General features: G+C 44.3%; 1 protein-coding gene across 1 annotated transcript; it reads right to left on the bottom strand.

The window, feature by feature from the left end:
• Positions 1-415: 415 nt before the first annotated feature.
• On the bottom strand, positions 416-17,042 carry GFPT1 (glutamine--fructose-6-phosphate transaminase 1; the record flags this gene model as incomplete). The annotated part of the gene is made up of 15 exons (XM_010297386.1): positions 416-702; positions 1,319-1,480; positions 1,814-1,981; positions 2,723-2,850; positions 3,157-3,271; positions 5,205-5,362; positions 7,306-7,426; positions 8,533-8,630; positions 8,951-9,046; positions 9,652-9,815; positions 11,092-11,197; positions 14,087-14,140; positions 15,051-15,130; positions 15,909-15,970; positions 16,908-17,042. Coding segments are annotated over 15 exons (1,692 nt in total), but the record flags the coding sequence as incomplete, so codon positions are not given.
• Positions 17,043-18,158: the final 1,116 nt, after the last annotated feature.

Here is an 18,158-nt window from a genome sequence, read left to right as displayed (position 1 = left end):
CATGCTGGTGTTACACAGTGCGCTGTGGCCCACCGAGTCTACGAGATTGTCACTTGCTAGGTATTTGGCATAGATAAAATCCTTCCGAAGCAACATTATTTTCTTAGCACATTTACCATGTGCCTAAAATTTAGGAGGTTGTGATGGGTTAACTGAATTCCCTTTTGTACATGAGGCACACATTGACACCAAGTGCTTGCTTACAGTTCTGTTCACTGTTAAAATATCTGCACAAGCATGACCAGCAACAGCTCTTGTTCCAGTTGCATATCCTGGTATCCTGCTTCACTGCCTGAGAGCATGACAGGTAATTCATTCAATGGTTTCTCATCAACGACAGGGATGAGCCACACTGGGCAAGAAACATTATCTTAAAGTGGAGAGCCCCTTACCTAGAAGACTCGGTAATCCTGAAAACCAAGAAAACCATTTAACATCTTTCATGGAAGTCTATTGTTCAAAAAAACCCAAAGCTATGGACATAGCACGTGGAATCAATTTGACAGTCACTAATGTAATGGAATTATGGTGATCTTATACACAAACAATGATTTACCAAAATAAGGTTTACCTAGGGGACTTTAAAATCAAGTTATTTTGGTACCAAAAAAAGTCTTTCATTTAATTCCCCTTTGCCCCTATGATTCAGATGATCTTTCACTCTACAGTTACGGACTTGGCCAGATTTCTTGGAAAATCAACCTGCAGAGAGGGAGGAGAAAGAACACGCTTGTGAGTATTTATACACTTTGTGTGTAACTTTGTAATGTGTGGAACATTTGTTCTGCATTTAAAGTGAAAACGACTGAACGTATTTTTGTGTTAATTTAGGATAATCGGTGCAGAAAAAGTCCATAAACCTCAATTGTTACGACTCCTCTGTCAAGAACTAAGGAGTTAGTCCCTTTAGTCTATCTTGTTACAGTGCTCAAATGATAAAAGGTCACTGTGATAAAAGGTGGAGGCCAGTGTCTGTATTAAGATCAAATACCTAATGCAAACAGACTCGTGTTTGTCAAACATCCTTCTGTGGACTGTTACCTTCCTTTTAGCTTCCTACCAGCCCTCCAGAAACTGTAGTACGCTCGTACCAGAAAACAGACACATGTCCAAACTCAAACTGCGCAAGCCTCAGCCAAGTGTACTAGACTGCCTTCAAGTTTTGTTCACGAGAAGCTTCTGTAATTGCCAGGTCTACCATTGAACCTCAAACAATTACACATACAACCCCCCCAGACTTCCAACATCACCCAACACGTCTTCTCCACATCTGCAGACGGCAAACACGAGTGCAGAAGGGAAGGAATACTGTACTTACATCATATCCTCTGAGAACTGCGAGATGGAAAGCCAGAAGCTGAAGGGGGATGACGCTCAGGATCCCCTGCAGACAGTCCACTGAATGCGGAACTTTGATTGTTCTTTTGTTGTTCTTAATTGTCTCAATGTCTTCCTTATCACAAATCACGACAGGGCGCCCCTGCAACAAAAGGAAATGCTGAAGAAAAAACAGGCCTGGAAGGTTCTCTTCTCACATCTGTTCAGAGTGCCGGTGGCAAGAACTTTTTACTTAACGTAGAACAAAACAGCTTAGCATCCCATGGGCATCCCGGGGTGCAATATGGTAAGGGGTGAACAAACCACACTAGGCTTCTGCAATCTGCTGCACAAATTGCACTCGAAATGCCCAGAATATCTACTGAATTCACATTTTAAGCAGTGACACTAAAGCAAAGAGGCTGGGTGTCCTAGAATCCCCTTTTATATTAAAACTAACATTTCTGATGCACTGTAAACTTTTACAGGTACTTACTTGCCGTGCAATGACCTGCTGGAGAGCGTTCTGGCACTTGGCATATGTATGGTCTCGCATGATGATCATGATAACGGGCATGAGTTTGTCCACCAGTGCAAGAGGGCCGTGCTTCAGCTCACCTGCCAATATCCCTTCGGAGTGCATGTAGGTAATTTCTTTAATTTTCTAGATGGGGAAAAACAATTCATAAAGCTTTGGGCAAACTTTTAATTTTTTTTTTTTAAACCATCTCTGTTGCTTCTTCCACTTTCTTTGTAAAAATGTGTTCTGGCTCTCCTCAGATCCAATACATAGACAAGCCAGCCTGAAAACACAGATTGAACTAGTGCATCTGGGCTCAGCTGCTTGCAGGCCATCAAGACTTAAGAGTTCTACCACCAAATGCCTTATGATTCGCCATCAGCCAACATCTCCATCATCACAGTCTTGAACTGGGCAGGCAAACGCAAAGAGGACACGTTTGCATGTCAGTGGATGACAGCTCTTCTAACAACAGGAACCTCCTCAAAGGTAGAAACTGCAATATAGGGGTTTTAGAAAGTACGTACTCAGTTTGGGATGCTGAGCACTCCTGGAAATGCCACCCCAACAGTTCAAAGAACTGATTTTACTAGGGTGCCCAATAGTAAATAGTATCTGTCACAATAAAGCATTCCCAGTGTGAATGCAGAAAATACACCCTTTCAACCCAACTGTAGCCTGTGGCTGTTATGGAACTTGGGTATCTGTAAGTGGAAGTCTCAGCACTGTTAGAGTAAGTTTTAACTATTTGACCCAGCATTTCAGCCACCGCGGCGCAGCTGTTAGCTGCTTTTAAAACAACTTGTAGCCATGTGTCGTTTCCTGTGCTGAAATCTGAAGTCTGTAGCTAACTGTTTGAACCATCTTTAAATAGAAATCTCTTACCAAAGCTCCCTCAAGACATGTAGCATAATGGTAGCCACGTCCCATGATGAGAACAGACTTTTGATGGTATAGCTCTGTGGCTAGCTTCTGGATCTCATCATCCATACTCAGCACTTCTTTAATTAAGTCTAGAAGGAAAGAGAAGAATTCCTGTTCTGCGTGCTTATATGCCCGTGCCTCTCAAACTATACATACTGTTTATACTTCATCTGCACAGATAGCAGTGACTTGCATAGAAATTGGAGTTGGTATTTTTTAGTGGTCTGACGACATCAGAGAGAACATGGTTGCAAGAGTTACTGCTAGTAGCCAAGCTGCTCATATCTGATCCCCTGGGTCTTTCAAAAGCAAAGTTCAGGTGCTGCTGAAGTTCGTCTGTGCTATTGGCGCTATCTTTCACTTGGCAAGACACAATAAATGCGGCAGTTTCCTACCTGGCAGTCCCTTCAGACCACGCATGATTTCCTTGCGCCTTTCCTGCATAGAAATTCTGTCATCACACATCATCAAAGCAAACATCACCAAAGAGACAAACTGGCTGGTATAGGCCTAATAAGGGGGAAGAGAGAGAGAGAGAAAACACGTCGTTACAACAGTAGCCAAACGGTTGTCACCTGCTACATAAAATCCTTAGACTAGCTCTTGACTTTATTCTTAACATGGTACCAAAATGGCAGCTTTCATTCCAATTAAGTAGCAAAGACGAACATGAAATTCACAGGGCAAATCTCATTTAAGCAAATCTCAAACTGAGGCATGCAACGCAACGATCTCCTTGTATTCCACGAGATTAAGATAGAACAAGCAAAATGGAGTATTTCTAAGATTCCCTGGCGACTATGACATCCTGTTTTGTGACCATACCTGTGTCCTCCTTTACTGCAAATAAATGCTGAAAACACTGAAGACGGGCAGACCCACTGACTGGAGACGCACATTGGAAGCCCACCACTAACATCTGGCCATGGCCACAGGACAGCTAGCTGAAACTTTTTTGGACTGCATTCAACTAACACAAAGGTAAGGCTACAACCACACAGCTAAAAAGTGATTTCCCACTGCGCTTCTTCAAGAACAGGTTCTGAACTCTTCACCTTGGTAAGGCTCTGTATTTGTCTAAAAGACCGTAGTGACTGGTGCCATTGGCTTTGGGGAAAAATCATCTGCACAGGCAGGTGAAATTAGTGCTCAAGTTAAGGCAGTTTTATTCACAAAACATCTGAGGCACAGTATCAAACAGCTACTGCAAAGTCAAGCCTCTGAAGTCCTTGCAAGACAAATGTTATGAAATGGTCTGTGGTGGCAGCCCGGGATTGAAGTTGCTTAGAAATAAGATTAAGCCTTTTAGTATTTCTGTCCCTTCCTAAACAATGATCAAACAAACTTTCATGTTGTGATACTGGAAAAGATTTGAATAGCTCTGAAAGAATCTAGAAAAGGTTCAGTTACGCTGACTAGCAGAGTTTGATATGGAATGCCATCGACACTGTTTTGGTGCAGCTGAAGGTTACAGAATTAAATAGCAACAGTCATGCTAACAATGCTTGGGTTGTTTACAGTATGTTATCAGAATGAAGTTCTGGACAACCTTAGGGCAGAATCTCTTCAAGTTCCTATTTCATATATGCACAACTTTGGTAACTCGCCACATCACCAGAGAAAACGCCATTTTCAGTTATCTCCAAACTGTGATGTTGGCTACACGAAAACAACCAGGGACAAACAACTCGTTCAAGAGTTTCTTGTAAGAGACTCGTGAATTTCCATGATCAAATTCCCCAGTGAACTGTTAAACTCAAATGTGGTTTTTGGCTGAATTTATGTAACAGATTGACATCATCTCGCCTCTAAATATAACTAAATCAAAGCAGATTTCACCATTCAGAAGCACTTCATCAAAATGAAATGCAGCTAAGCAAGTTATTTTATACTGTATCATGTGTAGCCAGATGCATCAACCACAGAATAATTCTGTTAGGTGGACATAAGTAGTGGGTTTCTGTAAAAGACCACTCCCCTGTTTGCTGAAAGTATAGTTTCAATCCTTAAGTAAAGCAGTGCCATTAAGGGCAGTTACATGCTGTCAAACGTTCTATAATCTTGTCTTTTAATTTCCTTTTTCATCTTTAGACCTTAGTATAAACCTGCACCTTAAGACAAATGATGGGAAAGAGGGCAGAATTCTTGCCTCTTACAGAACCCTGCCCTCCGAGACCCCTTTGTTTTCAATGTTTAATACTGATTCCTTATAATATTTCAATTTTTTTTAAAAAGCCCTCTTGCAAGATAAAAGAAAATTAAGAGTGTTGCTGGGCACATGATCATTAACTACACAATCATCAATAGCAACCAGTAAAAAGGGAACAGAAAGCATTTTAACAGAGGATCCAGGCTATAGCCAACACCTTCGGGGAGCGTTTCAGTAACAGTCATCGTCATCATCGTCATCATCATCAGTGAGGTCTATAAACTTATTACTTACCTTGGTACTGGCAACCCCGATCTCTGGTCCCGCATTGATATGGACTCCACAGTCTGTCTCTCGTGATATAGAGCTGCCAACTGTGTTAGTTATTCCTACGGTTAAGGCTCCTCTCTCTTTGCAGTACCGAAGACCCATCAAAGTATCCGCTGTCTCACCTGAAAAGACAGGTATTGACAATGCTGCAGCTCAGTATCGGTTACTGCTGTCACTGCAGGTGTAAAATCGCAGCAATTCCCCGAATACAATCTTGGAGGTTTGCATTTGCCTGAAGTCAAAGGACTTAGTAGTTATTTCAACCCTGGCACACTGTGTTTTAACCCTAAAAAGACAACCGTGAAATCTAGAAAAAACAAAACCTAACAAACAGTATTTGTTGTTTTGTTTTGTTTTTTTAAAAAAGGGCTATTCAAGTGTTATCTTCTTTAATAAAAAAAAACTTTCTTCCTTTTCCTGGTTAACAAAAATTCAGCTGCAGCAGGGTGGGCTGGGGGGAAAACCTGTGTGAGGGCTGTCTGGACACAAGCCAGCTGAAGCGTCCAGTGGATGCAACGGCACTAAGCCACTGCCTCTCGAGTCCTGCCACCACCTCACTGCCACTGAAACTCAGGGAAGTGTCTGCTGATGGTGCTTACCAACAACACGAGAGTTTGCAAAATCTGTCATCAAAGAGATTGTCTCTAGAACAAATTACCCCTGTTCAGAATTGTTTGCACGGTGCAAACACAAGCTGGCTTAGATGGGACTTCACTGAACACGTTGACTCGAAAGCTCTAGATACAAAGAAGGAGAAAAAGTTGGTTCAAATAAACATGATGCTGGGGGAAGAAACCTTGCACTGATGATCCCAGCAGTGCTGCTTGTGAGCTGAGCTCCGCAGATGGGACTAGAATTAGAAGCTACTGTGTATTCCATCTAGAGATACCAGTTTGCTTTTGTCCTAAAAGGGTAAGCCTCTTGAGTACTCCCGCATGTGGAAGGTGACAATAGAGAACAAAAGACCCCAAGGTTAGTTCGGTTCGCTTCTCCTTTGGTACACCAATGCACAAAAACTGCTCTGCCTACTGCGCTACTTAAAGCAAGTCATGTAGGGTAGTGATCTAAGGCTAGAAAAACAGATTTATGAGTGGGGGGAACTGGGGTTATTTGAGCTCAGTATTTACTTTGTTTTTGCACTGCCTGAATGCCAAGCTCAGGTTCCAGGAAAATCTTTGTTAGCTACATCCAACACTTCAGGGGAAAGATTGCAGCCCTTAGCATGCGCTCAATCGTGTTCCCTGTTAGACTGGGACAGTACAGGTTCAAAGGGGAAGAAGCAACATTTGCACGTGTATTCCAAAAAACCCAGGGAAAACCTGAACGTTTACATGAGCCCCCTACAATGAGAGGATAGTCTGAATTACTTGATACTGAGAACAAAAAAAAATTGCTCCCAAGAGAGTATTTTAACCTATGGAGAAAAAGTAACTACTAGTTTCAGTATCAAAGCAGAAGATCAATTATGAAAATCTACAATGGTAAATTCAACTAAGAGGAAAAAAAAAAAAAAAATCGTAGTTTTGTGTTGCAGTTGTCCCTGAAAATATTTTGAATGCAATAATAAATATTTTTTCAATGCTCAAGTGCATCTTATATCTCATATTCCATTCCAAGGTTGTTGCATTTTTTGATACTTGTGTGTAACAGTTTCATGTCTTTTATGGATCCAATCCACCGTATAGCTTAGTATTTGGCTGTGCTTTAACTAGAGAACTAAAAACTATTCAAAAGAAACCATCATGCTGCCTTTACCCAGAGCTCAGTAGCACTTTTGTAGCCTGTTGATTGATAGAATATTTCCTCCCAGAGAAAGGAAACAAAACTACAGTTCCCATATGTAAGACGCAGCTAAACAAAATCATGCACCAGCACGCAGATGGACAGGAGGAGAACCACTCTATTTTTTCCCCAGCTCTAGTACGTGCGTGCCAGTTTCTTCTCTCAGGCGTACCACGTGCAATCCTACAGGCAGGCGCAAGAATTTGGCCCTACTGCCTTCTCCCTCCCAAGCTAACATTTACAGGAAAGAGGGGAGTGAGTGGGTGGTAAAGTGAGACCATACCTGACTGGCTGATGAAAAAGCAAACGTCGTCTCTGAAGACAGGGGTGTTTCTGTCCAAAAAGTCACTGGCTAGTTCAACCATAACAGGTAATTCAGTCAGTTCTTCCAGAACCTGACGGGTCTGGTAAAAGGAAAGGTCAGAAAGTTGCATATTACATCGTGTTAAAAAAGAAAAACAAGTGTTTGGAATACAAAAAAAGCCTTCTAGTTGCCACACACTGGAAAATATTACTATCAAAATACCATGTGAAAATTAGTGCTGGATTATATTTTAATTACTCAGTATACCCATACTCGAGTCACACAACTGCTCCTGTGAAAAGCTACCCGGCTTCTGGAACCACAAAAAGCCTGTGAGGCCAACTCCTCCCTCACACGTAGATAGATTGTTCTTAAATAAGTCTCACTTATTATATATTACTACGTATATATTATATAATATAGGATGTTCCTCTATTAGACTACAACTTGTATTACTGAACGATTCAGAAACCACCACCTGTATCCAGGCCAAGCCAGAAACTTGTTTTGGCTAGTCGATGGATTACTGTTAACATTATCTTGCCGAGGTAGCCAAGATGAACAAAAACGTTTCTTTTCTGGTCCTTGTAAATCAGTGAACATAGCTGAGTGTTGCAGCCTTTCTGACAGAAGCTCAAAGATTCCTCTGCGAAATTGCAGAGCACTTTTAATTGCAACATTACGGGCTGCCAAGCTACAATCTAAAAACGCTTCATCTACAGCCATCGCATTTGAACCCACGATTAGGTCAGGCCTCGGCGAAACCAAATCAGGCGCTGGCTGCGCACACAGCCGGTACTTCTGTAAGGCACAAAGCGAAACCTCTTCACTGTACTGGGCCAGCAGAGAGACGTCTCCAAGCAGGGCCCATCGCTGTCTGTGTAAATAGCAAAGGAGGAGATCCTATCCGGCTCATGGCAGCCCCTACGACCGAGCAGGTTTTGTTTTTTAAAGCCTTCCATAGCAACGAAAGTCACAGGCAACATTTTTGTAAGAATTCAAGTTCTTCAGCTTTTATTTCCTACTGCTGTTGCTGGTGAATTGAAAGTCTGGTGTATGCAGCTTTCAAAAGGGCCTTCATTCATCAGCGTGCACTTGCTCATCCTTAACCTGAAATCAATCCTTAACCTGCTCGACACCCGCAAGACTGTGCCCGCGGTTCAATTCCAGCTACAGTTCACCAGCAGATCACGACTGACCACTTACCGCAACTCCAGCATGATAACTTGTCCCGCAAGCAATAAGGATTAAACGACGGCACCTCTGAATCTCCTTAATGTGATCCTTCAGCCCACCGAGATTTACTATAAGCAAGATTCAGAGAGAAAAATTAGGGTGGCCAGGTAGCAGAAATTCTCAAGGTTACTGGTGCTAACAGCCAGCGTGTTACAATCTCCATCAACTACTTTGCAAAAAAACCCAAAACAAAGCAAACACACTACAAAAAGTAATCTTGCCACCAGTGCATGGAATATCTGGAAATGCTCCCTGTGACACAGGCGCATCATCTCCCAGCAGCACATTTTAATCTCCCATGTCATCACCTACTTCCTCCTCTACAGCTACTGTGAGTAACTACTAGATACTGAGCTATCAAAAATAAAGAAGGCTTAATCTCAATTACCAGTGTAGTCATCAAAGTTGACCCTTCCTCTCATTGTATTAACAACAGACTCTGGTTGCTCAAAAATTTCCTTCTGCATAAATGAGCTGAAGTTACCTATTAAAGAAAGAAACAAACAAAACAAATGAGACCACTTTAAATTACCTCCTGGTAATTTACATTCTTCCCATGTATACAGGGAAAAGCTTGGACCAGAGTCTCTAACGGACCAGTTACCAATCAGAAATTGTTAAGCTGATACTTCTTTTTCTGCCAAAGCATCACCTCATCATGAGAGCTAGGTTCAAGTCACTGGAATGTGTCAATGAAGGGTCAAGATCTGGAATGGCAAGCCTGCGAGGGGCCGATCTTGGGAAAAATGGATGCCTCCAAGCAGGAGGCAAAATTCACAGCCCCACAATTCTCCTCATTATGGTGTTAGCAGCTAGAGGGAAAGCCCCGCTAGATGTAAGGATGATTTTTTTTCACCATGAGGGTAGTAAAGCACTGGAACAGGTGCTCAGGCAGGCTGTGGGATTTCTGTACTTGGAGATACTCCAAACTCGACTAAACAAGGCCCTTTAACATTCTGATATACTTGACCCTGCTTTTAACACAGGGATCGGACCAGATGATCTCCAGAGGTCTTTTTCAACCCAACTTATTCTGTGACTCCAAGGAGGGCCTGTACATCTACACAGGTGACATCCAAGAGATTTTACCCTTCATAATCTGCTGAAGTTCCATCTGCAGGGTTTGGACTGCGCGTCCGGGGTGATCGCCTGCCGTGCGTTTAATCCGGTGGATGGAAAGACGGCCATCGACCACAGCTGCTACATCATCATCTTCAAGGAAAATCACTCTGTTGGTATGCTCAATGACAGCACTATAAAAGCATACACCATTTGCTGTAAGACGTTATTCTTCACAGAAAGATGAGGGCTACAGTCCTATTTATAATCCAACATACAGCTTTTGATTTCAAGAAGGTTACTCACTTCCATGGAATCTCTTTTCAAATAAGAGGAGTACTGGAAAGTACATTTCCACATTGCCAATATAACTGGATTTTTTCCACCTACCTCATTATTAATTTCAGTGCCCGCTGTAAGAAGAAACTAGGAATTCCTCAGACAAAGCAGCACGTGCAGCAATGTGATCTAACCGTTAGGAGCTAGGGAGTGGAAGCCGGGAAGACAGTAATTTGCCTTAGCGCACAGGGTGCTCAACTGTAGGCGCAGATTCCTTTCTTGGTTTTCCCAGTGATGCGCCATTGTCCCTCCCTGCATCTCGTTTTCCCATCTGTAAAACTGGGGATGGCTTGGCCACCTATTAAAGGACGCTGAGATCTGCCTAGAAGCACTCCAAGAATTAGGTACTACTGAATACCTTCCCTGCCTGCAGTTTACTTAGGGAATGTCAATACTGGAATTACCAGTGGGGCTTACAATCTTTGGCCAGGTTTTAGTCTGTACTCTCTCTTAGTTGAACAAGGCAAGCTCTCCCGAAACACGTCAGCTCCCTATTTTAGTAGTTTTTGTTCTGCCCTTGGGCAAGTCACTGAAAAGCTCTCTAAAATCAGAACGCATCAGGGTGTCCTAAGACTCTCCAAAATGCAGAGAAGAGGTGAGAAGAGGTGCAGAAGTCAAGCATAGCAGTATTTTTACATTTCTGGAACAAGTATTCTCTTCCCTAATATAAAGAAAATCAAAAATTCTGGTAAGGCTGCTGTCAAGTTAGTCTTTCCTCCCTCCACTGGGATTAAAATAAGCCACCTTTGATGATAAAGGAATTCCACATGTGCAGAGAGCCCTGGAGAATTAACACAATTCTCCCGATAATTAGCATCTGTCCTATTCATTTAGATCAGCGCGCTCTCAGGTTTCCTATCGCTCACCTCTGGAATCAACAGATGTGCTTGCAGAAGGGCAACACCACTATTCCACAGCGAGTGTTCATTTCTAACCGAAATGCTCATCCAACCCCCCTCTGCCTCCTTCAGGGCCGCATACGGTAACTAGTTCATGGTTGTAAAGTAACAGCCGCACCTACGTCATTTGCTATTATTCATAAGGACACCACAGCCTCCCCGCCTCTTGTTCAAGGCCTCAGCTTTAAACAGCATGTTTTAATAGACGCTAAAAGATACTGGTAAACATTACCTAGCATCAGAAGCAAAGTAGTACTCCACAGCTTTCTCCTCAACGGGGAAAAGGCAGGTGGTACTGTCAACACGAGACAGGCTGCAACTTCCCTTCTTGTCTTTACCTAGAAGACACGAGGATTAGGGACCACGCGCACACATCTGGAGCGCAGCTGCAACGTCAGTCTCGACCAGAGGTCCCAAGGCACGGTACCAACATGAAGCACTATTTTCATCACTGCGCATGGCCACAGTAAACGTAACAGCGACAAGAGAAGAGGGCAGCGTACCAGCTGCATGCTCCAATTATTCCGCCCTTTCTCAGTTGTGCTTTTGAATTAAGCCTGCGACCGTAATGTCGCTGCAGAGTTTTAAGTTTAGAGGAAAATATCAGTAAAAATTGAAATGGAAGTTTATGTGTAGCTCCACTAGAAGAGAATTCAAGCTGCTTTATGAGCAGTCACATCTACCAACGTTTTCCCGGTTGAAGCCGCCCTGTTTATCATTTTAAGTTTCTCCTGCGCTCCTGTTTCACTAACTTTCCTGAGGCTTTGAGAAATCGAGCAGGATTGCTCTTTCTTTGTCAATTATTCCCAGCGCTGGGGAAATTCTTTCAGAGCTGCCACCTGTGCAACCACACTGCTGCACTGAGCACCAGCAGATGTAACCCAAACCTCTTTTTGTCTGGCTGAGCTAATGTGTTCAGACACAGATCAGGAAATCATGATTAAGTACTCGGCGAGTACTCACCTCATTCTGATCCAAAAACTGTATACAGCTGGTAAACTGCTGCGAGTCTTAATGCTATTGCCAGGGAAGTAGCTAGGTGTACCGAGGGACATAGGTCTAAGCGTCAACTCCTGAAAAGCTTGTACCGAGCCTTTAAAAAAGTTCAGTTTCACCAGGGATCCTTTCTGAAGGACTCTGGCAATTCCCAATACTCTCTAATCCTCCGCCTCCTCTTTAACTGCAGAAAATACTTCTCAGTGGCGAAGCTCATCAGGAATGCAGACGAGAACCAAAACACCTACTGCTCAAACAAAATTATTTGGCAGTCATTGTGCACGGTATGGTAAGGGGTGGGGGTGGATTAATCAGCCCATCTAGCAAAATGTGACTATTGCTGGAGAATAACAAATTGAAGTTACTCTATTATATATTTATCCCATAAGCTCTAATGTTGTGTTTCACCTACTGGATACTGATCTGATTCAGTGATGTAAGTAGAGCTTGTGATGTTCAGATTTATGCTTCCGTAAATGAGAAAGTAAAGAAAAAAATACTGCTTTCATGTTGATACTCGGTAAGAAGGTTCCGCTCAGCCAACAATTTAGAGCCCTCCACTTTAGTTATTAAGTCAGTAAATGAGAAAAAACTCCTTTGTTGTTGAGACAGGACAGACTGATTTGTTGTCGAGAAAGGACAGAGCAAAGGTGTTAGCAGCCATTCTCCAACAGAAGCACCCATACTTGATCAAAACATGCAAATTTTGTTTCTCAAAATACAGCACTTCCCTGCATTGACTTTATTATGTTGCTTTGCTTTCCTGTATTACAGGTTCTACACTGAGCTGTAACTGGAATGTGTTCTTATCGTGCACAGACAGATGCACGGTATGTGTATCTTACCAAGGAGCAACTGAAAAGTTACAGTGAGCGTTATCAGCCAATTGTGGTTGTTATTTATTGATGGACTTGTCCATAGATTGTCCATTTATCTATGGATAACCTAGATTGTTGCTCTACAGCACCTACCTCCCATTTACTAGAATTTAGAAGCAAAAAGTAATCTTTTAATCTTTTCCCTTCTAAATCAAAGAACGGAGATATCGCAGAGAATTAACACAGGTATAGCAAAAATTGGGCTGTTTTGAGTATATTTTGATACCACCTCACTCTCCATTACAATGTTCCTAAGCACATGGTAGTTCTGAAAAGGTACTACAGCACAGCTGCTGCTTAAGAGGTTCTTCCATGCTTTCTTGAGCAGCATGAAACTTTTGATTTCTGTAAGAGCTGTTTTCGGATGACAGCATTATACAGCTAATGAAACAGTAATTATAGTCAAAGATTCTCTCATCCATACATTTCATATGGTCCATTTTTCAGAAAACCCTTGGTGCCCCTGAATGCTGACAGACTTTGGTTCTTAAAACCTTGGGGAATTAACCTGACTTCAGAAAAAAGACAGAAAACCTCACCTAATGTTTGCATTCAGCTCCTGACAGAGAACAAACATAGTTCAACTTTCAACAAACCGAGGTGTGTTTCTTCTTTGGCAAAAGCACACAGATTTCACCCACTGAGCTGTCAGTGGTGAGGCTGGAATCACACTGATTTACAGCAGCCAGGAATCAGATCCTCTCCTCTCATAGAAGAGCGCTCTCCTGCTGCAGATGTCAACTTAATTCATCACATCACATACAATGCGTTAGCCTTTAAAAAAATTAAGTAATGTGAATTACAAATGGTTCGCCCTCAGAAGTGAGCCTGGAAGTCGGTTCCAGCCTCAGCTCAACCTTGCTGCTTCTACCAGAAGCTGCAATTCAAATTCCCACGATGATGAGGAGGGAGGACGCAGCGCTCGGACATCTGAGCTCCAGAGGGAATTTTGGAGAATGTCTGCACTGGGCGTATTAGCAGCCTCCTAACAGGGTTTCACTCTATTTTTGTGGGTTTTATTTAAGGTAATTTACTGTTTCCTTCTGTAACTGGAGCTGGAGGGAGCACGCAGCACAACCTGCACTAAGTCATCAATGTTGCGCATACGCCGAGCATTATGTCAGAGCATTTGAAATGGGACGGGTGGACCGACGGGTGGATTTCCCTGTGTGTTGCTCATGGTGTTTCGGACCAAGAAGGAATTTTGATTATCCCATTTGTTTCACCACATTACACGGAAAGCAATAACCACATATTAAAGAATCAATGCATATTTGTCATTTATGATTCCTTTCCTAAAGAACTGGAGGATTTGTCTGAAATTTCAAGTACCAGATATTCTCTGGTAGGCACCTTCCTCCATTTTTATGGATATTCCATCAAAAGAATGATCCATAGATTGTACGGCTGAAAGTGTAATTGGAAAAACAAAACAAACTTCAGATAATCAGTGGGGTGGAAAAAAAAAAGTGTTACATACATACATACAGGATTACTGCTAATTATCCACCATCAACCAAGAGTAAACACAGACAAAGCTTACTGGGCCTGGTTCTTCACATGACAGAGCAGCAAGCTCTCAATTAGCAACACCGTTAGGACGTAGTAAGACACAAATCCTTTTGATCACTGCAGCGCTTAGAGAACTAGTCCAGTGGCCAGTAACTGAACGGTTCAGACTCCTCCGACAACGGTAAATTACGGGATGATTCTTAGCCACTTTTTATTTTCAAGGGTGCGACTATGTGTCCACGGTGGTAAAACACACGTGTGAGAGAAAGATGGACACGGACAACATAAACACAGATTGCCACACGAAGGGCAACAGCATTTGGCTTTTTAAAAACTGTGCTGGGGGTGGGGGCAGAGTTCACAGCACTGAAAAGCCTATAGCCTTCAGCGCGCGCTCGGTTTTGGTCTTGAAAACAAGCAAGTCCACGAATGCCAACCTGCCACACACCAAATACAAACTTAAGTATCTAAGTTCGACTATACTGTTAACTTGACTGAATTATTCTGTTCTTCTTTATTCTATGCTACTGCATTAAGATGTGTTTTCCTTGCAACCGCTGGACATTAAAGCTTTGATTATAAAACTAGAGAGTAACTTGAGGTTTATGGTGGTACAGCGTGTGGTTAAAAACTTACCTAAAAAAAAAAAATCTCTTTTTTTTTATGCTGGTTTCATGTACAGATCAAAGTTTACAAGTGTAACGTGTCCCAAAGCACGCAACCCTTTGTGAAACTCGATGCTCGTACATTGGTCTGAGGGTGACTGGAACATGGCTCCTGTGGGGAAGGGGGTGCTGACACTCACCCGTCCGGTAGAGTATCGGGATGTGGTCGGTGGAGAGCTTGTGCTCGCTGCGCACTCCTATGAGCAGGGGGCTGCCTCGCCTGCAAGAGGACATCGAGTTACAGCCCTCAGCGCCCAAAGACTCATCACCTTGACACCTGACCTGGAGGGACTGTTCTTCCCCAGCACAGCAACTGAACTGAACTAAAAAAGAGCGAGCTGCTCCCAGGTTAGTTGTTGGTGCTGCACACATGGGACAGAGCGAAAGAATCCCTGAATAAACACAACGCAAGGACACAAGGAGTCCGTCTCAAGTGTAGCTGAAACTCTGCAAGAGTAACTGCAACCCCACGGCCACCTGAACCAGGAACACGCTGGCTTTTCTCACTGTACGCACCGACAAACGGCTATCAGCACCGGAATTCAAAACCTGTGCTAGGCATGCGCATGGTTAAACCAACCCGACTGATGCTGGCGTTTAAAAGTGGAGTAGAAAACCTGAACACCAGGCTGGCCAACTTCAAGTCAACCAGAGGACTTGTCCAAAGGCTGCCACAATGGCAAAGACAAAGGAAAAAATAAAACCACTTCCTTTTGAATTTCTTGCAACCAGAGTCTACCAAAAAAAAAAAAAAGGCAAGCTGTTCCAGACCAGTTCTGATACAGGTGGTCACCAAGAAATTTTCAAAACGTTTTTGGGAGTTTTCTGTTACGGTAAATGGAAAACAAGAGAAAGAAAAGGAAAAACAACAGCTGCCTCCACCCCAGCATACGCAGCATGATGAGAAGAACCTCTATCTATTGTCTTCTAACTTGGGGGGACAAAAAAACCCAACATATAGGGTGCAACAAAAATGTTCTTTCCACAGCAATACTTACCTGGTACCAACCGCTTGACCAGGGTAATGAACACTTTTGAACACAAGGGCAAAGGCACCTTCCTGGAACAAGAGAAATACGAACTGCTTATCCCTTCACTTGAGGCCTGGCCAGCACCCCCAGCACAGAAGCTGCACCCGGGTTTCTGCGAACAAGAGATCCCGCACAGGCGGCTGCCCGGCCGTCTTCAGAGCCACCAGCAGCTCCAGGCACCTCATTCTGGAAGGGCGTCCCGAGCCCGGGAAGCTCGTCCTCAACCACTTCATCAGTCTTCTGGACTCGCCGACACTGCACTCGGGCATCACCAGCACTCGGGCATCACCGGCTTCCCCAGCAAGCACTCCCGCCCCGGGCCAGCACGCACCGAGGGGACTTAGAGAGGCAAAGGAGTGCCAAAACTTTGGGGCGTTTGCTCAGGCGTGGGGCCACCGAACGTACAGGTGAGCCCCCACCATCTGCCAGCAAAACGCGTTCCTGGTCTGCCGCCGCTGCAGCTCCTGCCTGGCAAATCGCCGAGAACCGTCTCCTGGACGAGGCAGCTTGCGACGGATCCTGCCCCTGTAAACCACGGGGCGAGAACCGACGCGCGGAGCCGCGCGCTATGCGGCGAGCTTCCCACAAGGGGTCGGCTTCCCTTCCAGATGGAGGTTTCGGGGAAGATCTGAAGCACAGACTTGTTTTCACTCTGTCCCACCCCCGGACGCTCGCCACCCAGCACACGAGGAACTGGCTGCCTCAAGATATAGCTGTGCCCCAAAATTTAGACATTTTTCACGAGTGAAGTGACTAATGTTAAAGAAGCACGGCTATGTCCGAGATGAACTGTCGGAGGGAGGAAAGGCAACCCCTCCTTAACGTCTGCCGCAGAACGCCCCGGGGCACAGTCCGGCCAGGGAACTGCTGGAGCACAGGTGTTAATTTCGTGCGTGTCTGTCTGTCTCGGGGCACGTCCCCCGTCTGCCCCCGGGTCCCCACCCTGCACCCTGCTCCCCGCCTTACCAGCTGCTGGATGACCCTCTCCACCAGGGTGGTGAAGCTGATGTCGTCGCTGTCCCGGTTGTCGTACATGTACTTGACCAGCTTGGCGATGCTCTCCGTGTCCGTCTCTGACTCGAAGTCGTAGCCCTTGCTCTCCTGCGGCGACAGCACGCGTTGGGGAACCGCCCCTCTGCCTTCCCGTCTTTCCTCGTTTGCTTTTCCTTCTCCTTCCATCCTGCCTTTGTTCCCGCATTCCCTTTTCCTGTCTTTTTTCTTTTTATTCATCCCTTTCCTTTTTCTGCCTTTTTTCCTTCCTTCTTTTTCTCATGCCTTTCTCCTGTCTTCATCCCCACCTTTCCTTCCCTTTTTTCTTCTTGCCTTTCCTTTTTTCCTTCCTCTCCTTTTTCTCTTCTTGCTTTTATCCTTCCACACTGCATTTCTTTTTTCCTTCCTCATTTTTTCCATCCTTCCCTCCTGCCTTTCCTCTTCTTTTACCTTTCCTTTTTCATCCTTCCTGCCCTTTTTCCATCCTTCCTTCATTTTTCCTTCCTTTCCTCTTCCTTATTCCTCTTTCCTGTTTTTTCCATCCTTCCTTCCTTTCCTCTTCATTCCTTTATACTTCCATCTTTCCCACCTGTCAACTTTTATGCCTTTCCTCTTCGTTTCCTCCCCTTCTGCCTTTTTCCTCTCCTTTCCTCTTCCTTCTTTTTATCCTCTTCCTTTTCTGCCTTAGTCCTTCCTTCTTCCCTTTTTCCTCTCTCCTGACTTACCCTTCTTTCCTTCCTTTTCTTTTTCCTGCCTTCCCTTTTCCTCACCTGTCCTTTTCTTCCTTTCCTCCTCCTGCATTTCCTCTCCTTTCCTTCCTTCCTTCTTGCCTGCCTTTGCCTCTCCTTCCTTCCCTTTCCCTTGGACTCTTCCCTTAATTCCTTTTCTTGCCTTCCATTTCCTTCCTTCTTGCCTGCCTTTGCCTCTCCTTCCTTCCCTTTCCCTTGGACTCTTCCCTTAATTCCTTTTCTTGCCTTCCATCTCCTTCCTTCTTCCCTACCTTTCCCATTTTCCTTCCTTCTTCCTTTTGCTCCTTGCCCTGTTCTTCACTTCCTTTCCCTTTCACCCCTTCTTCCCTTTTCCTTCCATCTTTCCTTCCTCCTCCCTTTCCCTTCTTCTCCTCTCCTCCCCGCCTGCCTCCCACGCGGGCAGTGCGAGCGAGGGAGCGGAGCGAGGGCGAGCACAGGAGCATCCGGGAGAGCGAGGGCGAGCGCGCCGGCGAGCGCG

Source organism: Phaethon lepturus, unplaced genomic scaffold, assembly GCF_000687285.1.
Source record: "Phaethon lepturus isolate BGI_N335 unplaced genomic scaffold, ASM68728v1 scaffold36781, whole genome shotgun sequence".
In the NCBI taxonomy this organism is placed as follows: Eukaryota; Metazoa; Chordata; class Aves; order Phaethontiformes; family Phaethontidae; genus Phaethon; species Phaethon lepturus.
This window is presented reverse-complemented; position numbering and strand designations above follow the sequence as displayed.